The sequence below is a fragment of the Pangasianodon hypophthalmus genome, chromosome 15 (assembly GCF_027358585.1).
Source record: "Pangasianodon hypophthalmus isolate fPanHyp1 chromosome 15, fPanHyp1.pri, whole genome shotgun sequence".
Classification (NCBI taxonomy): Eukaryota; Metazoa; Chordata; class Actinopteri; order Siluriformes; family Pangasiidae; genus Pangasianodon; species Pangasianodon hypophthalmus.
Genome location: NC_069724.1, coordinates 4,316,742 through 4,335,945, shown reverse-complemented (window position 1 = coordinate 4,335,945; position 19,204 = coordinate 4,316,742). Strand labels below are relative to the sequence as shown.

General features: G+C 39.3%; 1 protein-coding gene across 2 annotated transcripts in view; it reads left to right on the top strand.

The window, feature by feature from the left end:
- tenm2b (teneurin transmembrane protein 2b) overlaps positions 1 to 19,204 on the top strand; it is a 282,971-nt gene that overhangs the window by 255,670 nt on the left and 8,097 nt on the right. For both annotated transcript variants that reach the window (XM_034311334.2, XM_026938712.3), the window contains 12 exons: positions 828 to 1,028; positions 1,434 to 1,619; positions 4,753 to 4,899; positions 8,501 to 8,711; positions 11,334 to 11,453; positions 11,603 to 11,864; positions 12,734 to 13,001; positions 13,440 to 13,583; positions 16,008 to 16,260; positions 16,377 to 16,397; positions 16,926 to 17,158; positions 18,087 to 18,241. In XM_034311334.2, the coding sequence (XP_034167225.2) occupies positions 828 to 1,028; positions 1,434 to 1,619; positions 4,753 to 4,899; positions 8,501 to 8,711; positions 11,334 to 11,453; positions 11,603 to 11,864; positions 12,734 to 13,001; positions 13,440 to 13,583; positions 16,008 to 16,260; positions 16,377 to 16,397; positions 16,926 to 17,158; positions 18,087 to 18,241 (2,201 nt within the window). The remainder of the gene's footprint in view (positions 1 to 827; positions 1,029 to 1,433; positions 1,620 to 4,752; positions 4,900 to 8,500; positions 8,712 to 11,333; positions 11,454 to 11,602; positions 11,865 to 12,733; positions 13,002 to 13,439; positions 13,584 to 16,007; positions 16,261 to 16,376; positions 16,398 to 16,925; positions 17,159 to 18,086; positions 18,242 to 19,204) is intronic.

Genomic DNA, 19,204 nt, shown 5'->3' with positions numbered 1-19,204 from the left:
TTTTATGGACAGCTAAGAGCAATAATTGATCAAATTATTTTAAAAAAATCATAAATCCTGATAGCATTCTACTCATTATTTTTCACCTTTGTCTCATTTTCTGTAGCTAGCTAGCTTTGTTTCTATAACAAACTGGTTTGTGCAGATATTTAAATGCGGTTTGAGACACAGGATTGCAGATATATAGCGTTATTTCCTTTCACGTAGCTGCAGAACGTAGGTACATGTCAGACGTCAGCTGTAATTTTTGCTTTGTGTTTCACAGAAGACAGCGGCGATCATTAATCAGCCTTGGTTAACTCCAGTTAAACAACCTAAGCTTGGTGTGTGTTTTATGTTTCAGAGGAACTCGACAGCCACACACTCCCAATATCTGCATTCACAGTTATCGCATTCTAACCACAAAAACAAAAGAAACTCTTTTTCTGGCGAGATTCAGTATGAATTTCCGTATCTGTGTTGTATTAATAGCTCCACCAGCAGGGTACATATATCATAAGAAGTACAAAGGGGATTAAATTGGCCTTATTGATCAGGCTTTTTAAAAAATTGGCCTGAAACACTCTCGCTTACTGCACTCCTCATATAAGATCTCACTCTTTTCTGGTGCTGGAAAGATTCCAGAAGTCAGTTTGAAAGAGCTAAATGAAAACGAGTTCCACACAAAAAGAAAAGTTTTAAGGAATGTGTGCATGTGCACAAGATGGAAGAGGAAGAGGAAAGATGGAAATTTATCGTCAGTGCTTTTCCAATCATCTGGAATTACTTCTTTTCTACATGACTGTGATTACGCCTCACTCTTATTTCGCCCTCTTTCCTCCTCTTAGTGGATTGTCTGGATCCGACGTGTTCCGGTCATGGGACCTGCATATCAGGTCAGTGTCTGTGTAAGCCGGGCTGGACGGGGCCGCTGTGTGACGTTCCCAGATCTCAGTGTCCAGAGCAGTGCCACGGCCACGGAGTGTACAGCGCCGACACGGGCCTCTGCACCTGCGATCCCAACTGGATGGGTCCTGACTGCTCCACAGGTCAGTGCTCACTTCTGCTTCATTTATCTTTCACTTTCTTATTCATCATTAATCCTTTAATCCTCTTCTGTTCCCATCCCTTCCTCGTTGTCCTCCTTCTTCATGTCTTCTTTTCCTCTTCTGTTCTCTGTCTAACCCTCTTTGTCTTGCTGTTTCCTTCGTCTTCTTTCTAACTCTCTTACTTTTCTTTCTTATTTTCTTCCTCTTTCTTCCTTTTCTTCTTATTTCCCTTCTTTCTTCCTAACCCTCTTCTTCTTTCTCCTATTTTCTCTTTCTTCGTCTCTTCCTCCTTACTTCCTCTTCTCCTCTCTTACCTTGCTCCGTCTATTAACCATCCATTGCTCTTTCCTCCTTTCTTATGAAATATACTTTTTTCCCTTTGTCTCTCTCTCTCTCCGTGTGCAGAGGTATGTTCTGCAGACTGTGGGAGCCACGGTGTGTGTGTGGGTGGTGTGTGTCACTGTGAGGAAGGCTGGGCAGGTGCTGGATGTGATCAGAGGCTCTGTAACCCGCTGTGTGTGAAACATGGCACCTGTAGAGACGGCAAGTGCCAGTGCGAGCAGGGCTGGAACGGCGAGCACTGCACCATCGGTAAATACACACTCACACACATGCTCACACACACACACACAAAACACACAGGCACCACATGTATACACAGTGAGAGCATCACAGAGTCACTAACAGCAGTCATATAATGTAGGCAGCTGTTACGTTATCTATCAACATACAGTTTATACTTATCACTCAGAGGATTTAATGTTACACTCACTTACACCTGTAATGTTGTCAGCTGCCACAGGTTGATATAAATAAATGTACAAAGAGCTTTGACTGAAATACAAATGTATGATGATTACAAGCAAGACTACAAGTAGCTTGCCTTTTTTTGCATTTTTAAAGGGAATGGCCAAGCGACTGAATTCCTTTTGTTGTTGTTGGTCAAATTAGTTGTTTATTAGTGCACTTTTATGATACAGCCTTAAAAGCTTTGCCACACTTTTTCTTTTTTTTTTTCCCTCTAGCTGTTAATTAAGGTTTACAGTATGTTGTGTTTAACAGTGATCAGAGCTATTGAGAGAAACATTATTAGGGCCAAAATCCATAAGCACCCAGAGGCCATGTCTCCTTCACTGGAACTCACAGGGAATGACAGACAATGAGGCCATGCCTCCTTAATTGCGTCTGACAGTCACAGAGGCCACGCCTCCTTTACTGCGACTGATAGAGAGAGGCCACACCTTATTCACAGGGACTGACAGTGACAGTGGCCACGCCTCTTTTACTGGGATTTTCAGACACAGAGACCACACCTCATTCACTGGAACTGACAGATACAGAGGCCACGCCTCCTTCACCTTATCAGTAATTTGAATTAGACAGAGGTCTTTATACCTCTGTTTAAATCGTATCTGATGATTTGATGCCATCTGGGGTGAGAAATCATTTCAGTTTTCAGTCTTTTGCTAATTACTTATTAAAATTTTGTTCAATAATGATGGAATAATTAAAAATTTATAAAGGTCTGCTGTTACACTACACCATATGTCACAGAATTAGGGCAGATTTGTGTAGATAGCTTTTCTTGTGTACTGCATAAGTGTGTGTGTGTGTGTGTGTGTGTGTTTTTTTGTGTGTGTGTGTGTGTACAAGGAGAATGAACACACCTTGTGCTAGTCTATTTGAGATTCTGCAGTATGACTATGGTGTAAATTAGCTGGAATACTAATAACAGCGCAGCATAGGTAGAATACTAATTGGCTGCTCTGTGGTTCAACACTGTGTGTGTTTGTTTGTGTGTGTGCTATTCTCATGTTGCTTAAAGACAGTAAATGCTCAAGTAGCTCTGGTGGAACATGACCATGCTGCGCAATCCTCAGTCTTTAACAAGCTTTCTCTACAAGTGTATTACTCTATTACATGCACAATAAGGGGCTATTACAGAAGCACATGCAGGAAAGGGCAGAAAATTACAGTATTTCAGGACTTACTGGATTGCCACAAATTGTGAAATATGAGAGCATTACCTATTATTATCTACATCTATAGTATTATCTATAGATCATATAGCTTCTTACTATTATACAGATACATTATTTAGCCGAGAGTTTGTGGACACCTAACCATCACACCCGTATGAGGGTCTTCCCCAAACTGTTGCCACACAATTGGAAGAATACAAATGTATAGGAGCTCTTTGTTTGCTATAGCATTACAATTTCCTTTCAATGGAACCAAGAGGCCCAAACATGCTCCAGCATGACAATGCCCCTGGGCACAAAACAAGCTGCATGAAGAAGAGGCTTGCCAAGGTTGGAGTGGAAGAACTCAAGTGGCCTGCACAGATCCCTGACCTCAACCCCACTGAACACCTTTGGGATGAACTGGAATGCCGACTGCGCACCAGGCCTTCTCATCCAACATCACCATGCTCCAAAATCTAGTGGAAAATATAGTATCTGGAATAGGATTTAAGTCACACATAAGGGTGTGACTGTCAGGTGTCCAAATACTTTTGGCCATATAGTGTATACTGTAGCATTGCAGCATTGCAGAACCTCCTGGAATACAGTCTTGCGCTAATCAGTGTAGCTATTTAACCAGCTAAAAGCAGTCTAGAAACAATAAATGAATAGTACCTCGTTTTTGCAGCTTGCCACAAACACCATGCTCCTAAAATGTGTTTAATGTGTTTAAAAACAAAAGGTTTGAAGAAATATTCTGCTTTTTTTTCATCTATAACGATGCCATTGCCAGTAATTATGGGATGTAACACAAACAGTTCTGATCAGGAGGAAAAATTTAGTTTTTAGAGCAATTATCTTGAATCACAGTTAAGGATATATTGTATTATAGTGTAGTATTTCCTGACTCTACTCTTCTTAAGTGACAGATCTTTCATATTACACAGAATTTTACATTCGTCAGTAGTCAGGAATTAATTTCCAGGGGGAAAATGAGGAAATATATTAAATAAAATCACTGTGTGATCTGTACAATTAATTTGAGAAGTGCAACACGCGCATGTATTTTGGGTGGATGCCAAACAGCAGTTAGAGCAGTGATGGCACAGATTTGTTATTTTAATTATTTAATGCACCGTCAACCAATCTTGCACAATTAATAAAGTTGCCATATAATACCTTTATGACAGTTACACAGAACATATTAGTAATGGGGAAAAGGCATTTTATCTCATTAATTCTTTTTCTCCTCCTGCAGTAAACCTTCAGTACTTCACTGGTTGTCACGGTAATAACCCTGAGCACAGAGGGTAACTAAGATGACTAGTAGCTTTCAAACAGAAATGGGGAGAATGCATGAAACTGATTGGGTAATCCTGTTTCTCACCATAGCAGCTGCAATAAATGTTATTAAACAAACTGTGTTAGGCTTTTGTTTCATTTGCAGTGGTTAAACACAGAGGAATTAATGATGATTTTATTGACCCTTGATGAACAAACCGCATTATAGCGCAGTTACTGTGTAAAACAATGTTGACACATCTGCGCATATATATTGATACATGTATAATTTATGTGTGTTATGTTAACCACCCATGAATACATCAGAAAATATTTAATGAACCATGAATTGTGAACCATGTAATGCTCTGTACAATTCGTGCGTTTGCCTCGTTGTCTCTGGGGTGCCAGATGTAGTCTGCTACAACTCATAATCATATTTAAAAATTGATCAATCTCTCTCCCTTTTTCTCCTACAGATGGGTGTCCAGGCCTGTGCAATGGTAACGGCCAGTGCATTATGGGTCAGAACAGCTGGCACTGTGAATGCCACACTGGCTGGAGGGGGACAGGCTGCAGCGTTGCCATGGAGATCTCCTGCAACGACAACAAAGACAACGAAGGAGGTGAGAATCAATTTCAGCCCACAATTAAGACGGAACCTGGAGAAACACTCAAATCATACAGCAAGACACGTTTCTGTGGAGGAATTCGATGAGGTTTTATTGCATACGCATTCAGCCATGAGATAGATCCCTAAAGTGAAATTGAAAACCTATTCCATGGAAATGATGTGTGTAATATATAGTAATGTGAATCAATGAAATCAATACAGGTACTCCTCATAAAATTCTCCTCCTAATGCACACTGTTGAAAATCTCCATTATGAATGTGTTAGAATGTTGCGATCAAGAAGAGCACTGGAGCACACCACTGTGTCTTCAGACAGGATGAAATCTGTGTGATTGCATGGCCACAGCTCACATTTCCCAAGAACCCATATTACACGGTCCATCTCTATTCCACCTCCAGTGCACTGCCATCCTAGTGAGGACAAATCAATGTCCCTTCCTCCTTCCCCTTCTGCAAAAAGGAGTGGCACTTTAAACAGATTCCAAGAAGGTTAGACAATAATGTAGTTGTACCTCCCAAAGTGTTTTATTTTTCTTATACCACAGCAGTTTGCCAACAATTACAATTTTTCATGTATTAATTTATTGAAGAATTAATATATGAAATTTATTTTTAAAAAATGAAACATCATACTTTTATCCATTTATAGTTCAGTTTAATGTTGTGGAACATCCCTGAAATGTTTCTGTTATCACTATGTTACATTATAGTAGCTATAAACAGTAGTTCCCTCACTTTGTCTAGAAGTTAATAAGACATTAAAAATGCACCTTGTTACCTTGAAATCCTCTGTCCTGAAGACTTCTCCGTAAAGTTCCAGCATTACGCCATGACTGTTACAAAGTGCTGACACTGGAGACTCCTTACATAAATGTTACTTGTTAAAAAGTAAAGTACATACAGGTACATACAGATACAAAACTAATGTTTTCTTTTTTAAATCTGTTTAGTATTAGGCTTAAATTATATAAGCATCTGCCATACAAGTCTTTGTGAACAAGTTGTTACTATAGCAATGATATTAGAACGAGCGCATCAATATCAACTTATGGCAGCACCATTGTCAGAGCTACAAGAGTTCTAAAAAGAAAAATAATATTCTGAAAACATTCTGCTAATCTAAGCTGGCTCTAATCGGAAGTATTTATTCATTCGTCTTCAGTAAGAGCTTTATTCTGGTCAGGCTTGCGGTGGATTCAGAGGCAATCCCAGGTAACACATTCACCCCTAGGTGAATTTAACATAGCCGGTCCACTTACTGGCGTAATTTTTGAGGTGGGGAAGAAACTACGTCATATTTATACCCCAGGGAAACATGACATGCTTAAAGGCAACTACAGAGTTCCAGGGAGACTGTAAGAGACAGGGAGTTCCCAAGATTATATAATATAATTTTTTCAAAAATTACAATTTATTTCCATCCATTTAAAATATATCTTGGGGTTTCAATAATGTTGGCACATGTATATTTAGAGAGATACTATTATTTTTTTAAAAATTCTAATAAAAATGATGCTTTGTTAGAACAAATACAAATAGTTTCTCCTATCGGTTGAGTGAAAATTTTCAATTATTGCCTGTAATGTTTATTTTATGCAATCATTTTTACTAATAATTCTGTGTGTTATAATATAAAGTTTGTAACATTTATATCATGGAAATGGGATTAAAACCAGTATTTGTTATATTCTGTTTTTGTCTTAAGGGCTTAATTTTACTATTATTCGGTGTCCACATCTTAATAATTCAGTTTGTCAGTTTTGGCATGTATTACATCATCGTCATTGTTATTACCACCATTATGCTATGCTATGATTTACATTTCCATCAAATTATAATAGCAGAACTCAACTTTAATTGGCATTCACATAAACCAAAGCTCCTTTGAGCATACCTCCAGTTTAGCCCCTGGGTTGCACTAAGAGATTAAACTGTTTGTCCTTCACTACAATTCTCCTTTCTCCTCTCTCTCACACTTTCTCTATCTCTCTCTTTCTCTCTCTCCCTGTCTCTCTCTGTCACTAGCACATGTATTTCCTTTTCTTCTCACCCTCTGTTTTCTTTTTCTTGCTACAGGGGAGTTACTTCAGAGAAACCACACAGATCAGAGGCAGTTGAGTCAGAAAGTACAAAGACCAGTAAAGTTGTTGGCAGTGAGTGTTTGTAGCGTGTTACAGACAGATGGGACTGGTGTATTTGGGGAATAGTGCTTAAAAAGGGTATGTACAGAGAGAGAGAGAGCGAGAGAGAGAAAGAGAGAAAGGATATAAAAGAAGAAAAGCCCCTCTGGATTGTGCGTGATGTTCTCCATGACTTTGATGTAAATTTGATAGAAATGATTAAAAAAGGCAAGCAGGGAAAGAGTGTGTGAAAGAGAGGCTGAGCCTGAGACAGACAGAACGAGAAAATCTGAACTAGAACATCATTAAGCATAGGCGTCTTCTCATTACTGTCTGCTGATCTAATTACAGCCATAGAAGCAAGCATTCTCATTTGCGTTATGATTTATTTAGCAGACTTTTTATCATGTTATTTGGTTGTCTTACTTCATATCTAAGCAGTGCAGTGTCTAAAATCAAGAGATGTTTAACACAGTGTCAGCTTTAAGAATAAGATGGCAGTCGGAGTTTAAAGCTGGCGAGATCCACTCCCCAGCCACTTTAATAGGAACACTTGTAACACTTGCTCATTCATTCATCCGGTATCCAATCAGCCAATCATATGGCAGCAGCACAATGCATAAAATCATACAGATACAGGGCAAGAGCTTCAGAGGAAAAAATGATCTCAGTGACTTTGACAATGGCTTGGTTGTTGGTGCCAGATGGGCTGGATTGAGTAATTTAGAAACTGCTGATCTCCTGGGATTTTCATGCACAACACTCACTAGACTTTACACAGTATGGTGCGAAAAACAAAGAACGTCCAGTGACTTCTTGTTGGCAGAGAAGTCAGAAGGCATTGGCCAGACCGATTCGAGCTGACAAACAGGCTACGGCAACTTAAATAACCACTCTTTATAACCGTGTTGAGCAGAAAAGCATCTCAGAACTCACAACGCACCATACCATGAGGTCACAGAAGACCAATGTTGGGTTCCACTCATGTAAGCCAAGAACAGGAATCTGAGGCTACGGAGGGCACAGGTTCAGCCAAACTAGACAGTTAAAAATTGGAAAAAAAGACATCATCTGGTCTTTTTCCAATGCCTGCATACATTTTGTGCATGTTGATGGTTAAAGGCAGAACATCCCTGGCTTGCGAGTTTCCATGTCAGCTATTCCAGGGCTCATGTTTGTTGCTTTAGAGCGGCGTAAAGATGTAATGCCAGTGCTGATAAGACTATTAGCTTCTACTTAAGACTTTCCACCACTGTCATGATTGTTGTCTCATATAAAAACTTATTTCAGTTGAAGGTTAGATTTCTCCCATATGTTCAGTGGTGTGAGATTACACAAAGACATAACCACAAAGACGTTTTTCATAACCATTGTTTCCCCTCGTCTTTGTCAAGGGTGCCAATAATTCTGGAGCTGACTGCATAATATTTTTTGCAATATACCATTAAGATAAGTTGTTTTTCCTCCTTTAAGATGGCCTGGTTGACTGCATGGATCCGGACTGCTGCGCTCAGAGCCCTTGCCTGAGCAATCCACTGTGTCGTGGATCTCGTGATCCACTCCAGATCATTCAGCAAAGCCAATCAGCCGGGAAACAAGTCAGCTCTTTCTATGACAGAATCAAGGTCCTGGTGGGAAGAGAGAGTACTCACATCATACTAGGAAGTAATCCCTTCAATGCCAGGTAACTTATCATTCTTATTACCTGACAAACACACTGTAGATTAAGGGGAGAAGTGAATGTGGTGTTGGTCTTGGACGGGTTATGCGTTACAGGTCAAGTGCATTTTGCTAAGAAAATAATTTTGAACCAGCTAGAGTGTCTGGACATGATGTATTAAAGTGTCTTAAAGCACAGCTACCTTGAAATAAAAAAAAAACCAGGATACTGTCTTTCATCAACCGCCCACAAATAGTCAGACACTAATGACAAGAATTTAACAAGACCATGAAGAAATCAAGGTCAGCCGGCGGACCTAAAACATCACATAGCAAACCAGATGACAGATTCTCAGAGGCTAATTAAAAGCTCTGGAATTGATTAGCCACTAAAGTAAAGGTTTAAATGCTATGTTGGAATTAAAAAACAACCACTTGCTGGATATTCACTAACACACTGCTATGTCATGTTATCTCCCTTTTTTCCTCCTTCAACAGCAAATCCATGACCAAATCCTGCCATCATCCTCCTGCCATTGCGTTTCACTCCATCACTCCAACAGATTTCAATCATATTAATATTACAGAGCTCATACATTCTTGCCAGTATATTTTCATAATAATCTAGCTTTCATGTATGTTGCAGAAACTTCACGGCTGCTTTTTCACACACATTTCCATTGCTATATGTGGCACAGACACGTTTAAGCAATGTGAAATGGAATTTGATGGGCCCACACACCACACACACAGAACAGTAGGAGAGCAGTTGGCATGCTTTTATTGCTTCAGCAAAGCACATGAAAGCACATTGAAGCAATAGAGCCAGTGCTTTGGCACAGGTTAAGTTAAATAATATCATTTCATGTTTCTTAGCATTTGCTTTCCATATCTTCTAGTGTGATGGGGAAAAAGATCAGGAATATATACATATATTCATACATACATTTATATATATATATATATATATATATATATATATATATATATATATATATATATGTTTTTTTTTCTTTAATCCCCTTATAGCTAATTTTCTCAACATACAGTGGATTTGATCATAAATTCACCTATTTACAAATAAAGCAATTGGCTAAGTATTACAGTCTAAAATCTTCTTCCCATTCACTCAAATTACAGAAGGATTCACTGAAAATTCTGAAGGCCCCAAGGGATTCACACTTCCCTTAGAAAAATTGGAGAGTAAAATCTGACTGGCAAATTCTCTTCTCTAATTTTTCTATTTCTACTTCTAATTCTTTTACTGTCTGCTGAAGTCTGTGTACAGGAGCTTAATAGGGCATGAAAAGCCCTCAGGAAAATCATGAGGTCTTATCAGTAAGAATGAGGGACAAACTATTACACACACTCTTAAAGACAGATAGGCTGCTGCATTTGTGATTTGGGATTTTTTTAAGCAATTCAAGTCCATAATTCTCTATGTTTCCTCCTGAAACAGAAAAGTTGTAACAATTTCGTTCAAACCAATAAACAACAAACTTACTTTTCTGTCATCTGTCCTTTTATGTAATTTGATATTGTATGCTTAGTCTAATTTTAGTCTAACATTAATTTCTCCTCCAAATGCATTTTTGGAGAAAAAGGATGATAGTGTAAATAGTCCATTTTGTTTGTCTTCACCTCCGACTATATTTCATACGCACGTTACAGATATTGCAGAAACGAGTTGAAAAATATTAATGGAGATCATATCTGTGTAATCACCTGACACTGTCACTGAACTGTCACTGAGAGGCTGCATGAATCTACAGTCTGGGCTAGAAAGAAATCAGCTCCAGTCTTGCTTCTTCATATCATTCTGTGTATTTTTATTATGATCACTGGTGGTGCTGTTGCTCTTGATTCCATAAAAGTCCAAAATAATCTACCTTAAGACTTTTGGTAACAGCAAATCTGATGAAAACTTGTACTGATGCCTTTTTATCTTTGAAAGGCTTTATCTGGTCTTGCACCAAAATACATCAGTGACCTTCTGATTCCTTACTCTCCTCAAAGAGCACTTAGGTCTAGTAATCAGCTTCTCTTAACTGTCCCACGTTGTCTCTGTAAAACCAAGGGTGGTCTGGCTTTTTCAGCTGCAGCCCCTAAACTTTGGAATAGTTTGCCTGTAAATGTGAGACTTGCTCCTTCACTTGCTAGTTTTAAGTCTGTTCTTAAATCTTATTTGTTTTCTCTGGCTTTTGATTAATGTCAGTTTAAGGCTTTGATGTCAGTTTGCTCTGATTCTATTTTATGTGTTTATTTTTCATATGATGCATGTTTCCTTTTATGCTTTTATATACTGTGTTTTGTTGTACAGCACTTTGGCGCAACTCTCTTGCTTTTAAATGTGCTATAGAAATAAATTTTGACTTGACTTGACTTGACATGGGAGCTTAGCTATACTAGGCCATTTATACCAGAGGCTTTTATCCAATGCATCTTACAGTTATGTGACAACAGTGGCTTTCTTGTTCCAGGACTTGAACTCTCATCCTTTAGTCAGTAGTCCAGACCTTAAACTACTGGCCCACGACTGAATATGAGAGCTCACGAGTGGTATATGTAGCTAATAAATATTACTTTTTCTCTTCTGTCCATCTCTTTGTTTTTGTCTCTGTATTTGTATTGGTGATGGTGTGTGTAGCCTGGCGTCTCTGATTCGTGGCCAGGTCCTGACATCTGATGGGACTCCTCTGGTGGGTGTCAACGTGAGTTTTGTGAACTACCCACATTATGGTTACACCATGACTCGTCAGGATGGCATGTGAGTGTCCACACTTCTCAGTCTCATCATTCAACCTGTAGCGATATAACCACTGCCTGTCATTTGAGTGGATTCAGTTAACATCACACAGAAAAGTTTTGTTCATGTGTGGATGAGATGTAGGTTTAGATTTCTCTCTGTGCATTCAGGTTTGACCTGGTGGCTAATGGCGGCGCATCTCTGACCCTACGCTTTGAGCGAGCTCCGTTTCTGAAGCAGGAGCGCACCGTGTGGCTGCCGTGGAACCGCTTCTACGCCATGGACACTCTGGTCATGAAGACGCAGGACATCGTCATCCCAGGCTGTGACCTGAGCGGCTTTGTCAGACCTGATCCTGTGCTTGTGCCTTCCCCTTTATCTTCGTTCTTTAGCTCCAACCCCGCAGACAAGCACATTATACCCGAAAGCCAGGTACATATGCATACTTGCTTCACAAAAAATTTTAATACTAGCAGTAAAGGAACACTATTAAGGAGCAGCATGGTCATGGTGTGTAATGCAGTCTGACCACCACCAGATATTATTATTTATTATATGGATTTGGAGTTTTTTTTTTTTTCTTTAACTCACTTCTTGTTTGAGTTCTTCAACTGACAACACAGATACAGTATACAACAGATAAACATCTATAACTTTACACATCTGTATGTTTTATGGATACAGATGTAGATATAACTACAAAATATGTAAACTGAAATAAATATATTACAACAAAAATTATTACATAAATTCCGTTTTTGATTTTTTTTTAAAAATCATTGTAAATAGATAAACCATAAAATCTTAGATAATGGCTATTTCTTGTACATTAAATATGTTTTGCCTGTTATACAGAAAAGCTCCACTTTTCTAAGTCTGTAACAAAACCACACGAAAAATCTAACCAAAACTGAATTTCAAATGAAAACTGAAAATAAAATAATGAGTGGCTCCTGGGGCTTTAAAATAGTTTGCCTGAAGGGCAATAATATGCAGTAGCTCGGTAAAACTAAGAAAACAATGACTCATAGCAGTGTAAAAGAGCAGCAGTTCCCTGGAGTGTCTCTCTAATCACCTGTAACCTTCTCTGCCTTTGTGTAATATTGTCATCATTGAAATTATTTTTGTTGCATTGAAGAGCTGCACAATATGCAGTTGATCCATGCTTTATTTCTTTACCGTATTTAAGGGCTAAATTAATGTAGGATATGCTTTGTATTTGGGGAACAAAAAAACAAGGAACCATCATTCACCATTTATTAATGCTTTTTTATTTAACTAATCTCTCTCTCTTTCCTCAGGTTCTTCATGAACAAGTGGAGATCCCAGGCACCAGTCTGAACCTGTGCTATCTGAGCTCGAGGACATCAGGATATCATGCCCTGCTTAAGGTGACCATGACCACGGCCCAGGTGCCTGTGAGTCTGGCCAAAGTGCATCTGATGGTGGCCATGGAGGGTCAGCTGTTTCAGAAGTGGTTCCACGCCTCACCCAACCTGGCCTACACATACATCTGGGACAAGACGGATGCCTACAGGCAGAGAGTGTACGGCCTGGCTGAGGCTGTAGGTGAGTGCTCTTAGGGTGCAGTCACACCCTTCCAAATCTGAGAGCATTTGCACTGAGCACTTGATACACAAACTGGAATCTGTATATAAGTGAATAAACCTGTGGAACAGCCCAAACAGTGATCACTTCCTTTTTTACGTGTGCATTGATGTATACTGTCAGCCAGTTCGCACTACAGTTACCAGTTCTAAAAAATAGTGACTCAGTGCTATTCCCTCAACCACACATCATTTAATATGGAGACTCCCTTTCACTCAGCTAATAAGGCCTACTGGACCTATGTTGTTCTCTTCAAATTAGTTGAAGCAATAAGTTGTCCAGTCCCTGGTCAGCAATTAAATTAAATTAAGCTCATAAAGTGTGTGTGTCTATGTGTGAACTTATTTCTTTCTCTGTATGTCTCCTCTGCTCTCGCTCTCTCTCTCTCATTCACTCTAGTCTCTGTTGGATACGAGTATGAGACTTGTCCCACTCAGATCCTATGGGAGAAGAGAACAGCAGTGCTGCAGGGCTATGAGCTCACACCCTCGAACCTGGGGGGCTGGTCACTGGACAAACACCACACACTCAATATCCGCCATGGTGAGCCAATACACACACATGCATTTATGCCTAAGATACCCCTGAACAAAAAATCTCAGAACAAAAGATTCATCACATCCAGCAGTAGAAGTGTTTTACTGTACAGTGTCATTAGGTTGTGTAGCTTGACAAATGGAGCTTAGTTAGGTTTTGTGCTTCAGCTTTAAGCAGAACACAGCATTTACAATCCCGTGTTCCAGGATGGTAACTGTAGATCTGTAGGTAAAGTGTGTGACTTGTTCAGTGAGCATGATGGAGCTCTGGGACAGGTTTGTCTGGCTTCCAAAATCACCCAGCCACGATCTCATAGAAAACTTGTGGGATTATTTGGAACGGCAGGTGAAACACAACAATAGGCAGCACAAAACTTTATCTAAATTGCACATCCAGTCAGTGGAAGAGTGGGATAAATTTGACAGGATTGCAAGCCACTGGTGGAATTTTTTTTTGACAGCATTGCTGTTGTCATTAAGGTGAGTGGTGGCATAACAAAGTATTAGGGAAGAAAGGACACGTGCCAGTAATTTTTTTTGCTGTTTTTTTCTCCCTCATTTTCTCACTGATTTGGTCACCTGCCAATTCCCACCCACCAGCCAGCTCTCCCTATCATACGACAGCTACCAACCTGGGAGAGTGAAGGCTTACAAGTGCTTCCTCCTAGACATTTGAAGCCAGCCATGTTTTTGAACTGCTGTTCATGCTGCATCACAGGGAAGCATAACACCCTGAGGAAAACACTATCTACCGTCTTCTTCATACATGAGCTCACAATTGCCCATGACTGACTAGGGTTGCTGTGATTGACAAGAGTGAGAGAGAGAGAGAGAGAGAGAGAGAGAGAGAGAGAGTGTATGTCATCCCTCCCATACAGAGAGCACAGCCTGTTTTGCTCCTCTGGCTCCTGGCCAGGGATGGATGTAACATCATCGGGATTCAACTTCACAATCTCCTGACAATATTGCGAACATATCATGCTCTCTTACATAAACCTTTGTACAAGTCTGCTTGGCATTTAATATTGTAGAAATGACACATCACTAAGTAACCAACTGTACATACTGATGACTCTATTGATGCACCCACTTAAGGTATTGCTCACAGTATGTTCAAAATACATTTCTAAATAGCACTTACAATTCGTCAGGATAAAAGGACATGCATGTATCACTGTGTTGCTTGTTTTCTTTCACACATTCAGTTCTCTGAGTGGTATATCTTCGTGATGAGTAATTAAAATTGCATAATCTGAGCCTCTCATGCAGAAGCAACAGTGTGTGACGTACATGATTTACATCGAAATCTGACAGCACAAAGTCACACACTGAGAACTGTTACAAATTAATGCTGAATACTAAAAGGATAAAAATTAAAGCTAAATGTTTCTGAACATAGTAATGATCTGAGACACAATCTCTTTATGTATTACTTGCTAAATATAAAATGGTGGTTATAAAATGCAAGTATGTTAATCTAACAATCACGGTGAACACTGCAGATCTGCAGATTAGTGAGCACAAGGTTTTATTATACACCTGGTGTCTAAAGATGTACTGCGAACCCTTTGTACCACAGCACTGTTGAATTCTCAATTCTGGGCAGAAGGTGTTGATTAATTTACTATAACAGCAGCTCTGACAGTAGTTACAGCTGTGAGGTTTATATTAATGTGCTCAGTCTAATTGTAACAATTACACAGGGACTTGTGTTGCAGACGCTCCAAACATAATAAAAAAAAAAAAAAGGTGTGTAATTATTGATAAGTGTTCTGTGAGGAGATGGTTATTTAGAATTTATGGAAGGAGTCTCCAGTGTCAGAGGTAAAGCTGTAACTTTAAGTTTTCATGTAAGAACAAGAACATGGGAAAGTCTTTAGGACGGAGCGCTTTGTGCTTTGGGGATTTGCGGTAACTTGACAAGCTGTGTTTTGTTTTATCTTATTGACAAGTAAGTGGTTGGTGAGAGGTTTAGAGCTGTTATAACGTAAGTGATAACAGGAATGTTCCACACCTTTAAATGTAACTATAAATGAATAAAACATATGACATGTCTTTCTTTAATTAGTAAAAAACATTCTAATCCAAAATGAAGCACTTTGTGGCATGCTTTTATTGGAAAACTTTGGGGTGGTAACCACACTGTCACACCACACCACACAGTTTTATTCCTTACTTAATCACCAAATAATTTTCTGATCATTATTTCTGCATAGTTCTTTTTTTTAGTTGTGAAAAGGATGTCGACGAAGAAGACTGGTGAATTTGTATATTTTAACATCATTATAAATAGGAGCTGATGAAATGCATCTTTCAGTAATGCCGCTGCTAATGTCAGAATTTCCACTTGGCATTTGTGTGTAAAAAAAGAATCCTGTATTATTGTAAATGCTAATGAATGCATGCTGTTCTCTTTATTTGTGTCTCTCAGGTATCCTTCATAAGGGCTCTGGGGAGAACGTGTTCATATCTGAGCAGCAGCCTCCAGTCATCAGCAGCATCATGGGAAATGGGCGGCGGCGCAGCATCTCCTGCCCCAGCTGCAGCGGCCTGGCCGAGGGCAACAAGCTGCTGGCGCCCGTGGCCCTGGCGTGTGATGGAGAGGGAAACCTGTATGTGGGCGACCTCAACTTTGTCAGGAGGGTGTACCCTTCCCTCAACACCACAGCCATTCTGGAGCTGCGGTAAGATGGGTTATAGTGCTTTTTTAAGAAAAAATTATTAACAGTTTCTGTTGGATTTTTGAGTTTTAATATGTCTGTTTCTTTCTCCTCTTTGTGTTTGTGATTCGACATTGAAGAAATAAAGATCTGCGACACAGGTAAGTGACATATGGCCTCACACACTGATTAGTTTAGTTTTAAAGTCTGTAGCAGTCTGTAAATTTTAGAACTCTCTGCGGTCTGAGACCCAGAGATTATAATTAAAACAATGGCCCTTTTTCTGGGCCAGAAAAAGAGTAAACAGAAGCTTGAATTGAAGCAACTAACCAGATGCATTGCATAGCAATGTTCCAAATTACAGTATTTAGGGTATTTATGGAATTATTTGCTCATTATACTGTAAGTCTAAACCAGTTTTAATAATCATGAATTGTACCTTTAATACTGAAAAGTTTCCAGTAGCAGGGATTTTCACATTCTTTTTTCTCTATTAATCCCCTGTATTTCATCCACTTTCTTTCCATTTTGCGTTCCTATCAAAGTGATGTCTTTTTTATAGCTTATTTTAGAAGTCTCATTACTCTGCTCAGATGAGCTTTTAACATTTTATCATGCTCACCAAGGTGATGGTGCTCTTGGCCCAAGACTATTAAGACAAATTCCTTCCGTTTCCCGTATTTCCATAGCAACAGCCCGAGCCATAAGTACTACCTGGCAGTGGATCCGGTCTCAGGAGCTCTGTTCCTGTCAGACACCAACTCCAGACAGATCTACCGTGTGCGCTCACTGAGTGGTGTCCGCCCACTTATGGATAACGCTCAGGTGGTGGCAGGCACAGGCGAGCAGTGTGTGCCGTTTGACGAGGCACGATGTGGAGACGGGGGCAAAGCCGTGGAGGCCACGCTGATGAGCCCCAGAGGTGAGCTCCACACTCTATCCTACTCAATGAAAATCATTGCAAATGGGGACAGAGAGAAAAAGGTATAGATATCAAAAATTACTTAAAAATTGGGTTTTGACCAAAATTTTTGTTTTTCTGCCTATAACATAATTTAATAATTTCATAAACTCTGTTATAAAATAATCTCTAGTTTAAGAAAATGTAAAAATATTTTTAAAAAATATCATTTACTTTGGTTACTTTTGAGTGGAATTGCAATGAAATCTTTAAATGCAGTTTTCTCCCTTTTTTTTCTTTACTTTTGGAGGCAACCAGACATTAAAACACTACAGTTTTATAAAATGCTAAATTTAATATCAAAACACTGTTTTAGTTTCTGTTTTATTTTGATACATTTGCATTTGTATTAGGTATAAAAAATTCCTTTTCATGTATTTTTTTGGCAGTCTTATCACAAAGATGATGTGGTATGTACCATTAAAGACAGACCAGCATTTCTTTCTATAATGTTAGCTAGTTATTATTTTTTAGTAGTACCTTCGAGAGGTACATGGCATTGGTAGACACAGATATTTATTTACACATACACATTCACATATTTACACATTTTTCCTTTGATATTGTGTTTTAGTTGTGCAGTATATATTCAGTGCACAGATTCTGCTCTGCAAGGGGGCTCAGATATGTTTCAAGTCAGTCTTGCTAGTCTTTGGAGGACAGCTCATCAGCATGTTTAGACATCATGAGACAGGCTGAGAATGCTAATCTGTATTTCAACAGAGCTGTCAGCTCAGGTGTTTAACTTATGAAGACTGTCAGCAATGTTTGGCTGAACCTTCCTTCGCAGTAAATAGAACATGAATTTGTTTGCAAGCCTGTTAGCGGCAAATGTTGTGAAAGGCATATCAGCAAATCTTTTCTTATTATCTGTGATGCTCACCTACAGGCATTGCTGTGGATAAGAATGGGCTCATGTACTTTGTGGACGCCACCATGATCCGTAAGGTGGATCAGAATGGCATCATCTCCACTCTGATAAAAACCAACGATTTGACCGCAGTCAGGCCTCTCAGCTGTGACACCAGCATGGACGTCAGCCAGGTCGGTGCATGCGCCTCTCTGCTTTTCTGCTCTATCTCTTTATTTCTGAGCACTTTACCACTGCAGTTTCCAAAAAAAGAACTATCCCAAACTGGAAATAACCATACCTGAGGTTTCTTGTTAGAGTTTATTTCCCACCAACATGACAGATGACTGCAGATGACAGTTAAAGCAATGGAAACATCATTTCAAGGTTTAATATGGAGAAAGTGCTTGGACTGATATCTGCTATTTGGCTTATATTAGCTGCCACCAAAGCATGAATACTTTGTCAAAGATGAGAGCAAGGGATAAAATCAGCATCATAACAATATTAAAATGACATACTTTGGTATTGATCAAGTGTATTTAATCAATGCACTAGGAACACATATGAAAACAAAACTATTTTTGTTCTTTGTGCCTTAAAAACCTTTTTTTTTTGCTGGTATAGAAATGAAATATCACATCAGAACTAAGGATTTGTTTTATTACTATTCTGGGATTTTATTATTTGCCATTTATGTTTATGGTATGCAGAGCCAATCAGCAATTAACAGTGCTTCCAGCACTACCTCTGAAAACCATTTGTGCCAAAGGACATAAAATTGGAACATTTGGTACTGAATTGGTATCCAATCGAAAAACATTCTGGTAGTTTATGGTGTGGAAAATGGCCTCTATCTTTCTTCTCTCTCTCTCTCTCTCTCTCTCAACCTTGCTGTCTCTCAAATCTCTGCCCCTCACTGTCTCCATCATCTTTTGCGTCTCTGTCTGACTAGTCCCTTCTCCATCTTTCCTGTGTGACACACAAAAGGCACATTACTCATGGCCCAGATGCTTGCATTGTTTGTTTGACAACCACTCTTGCAAAGAAAAGAACCAGGCTATCAGTCTGTAGCTAGCTCTAGAAGTGACCCTTCAAACTGATAGACAGATCTCCTGTGTGTGTGTGTGTGTGTGTGTGTGTGTGTGTGTGTGTGT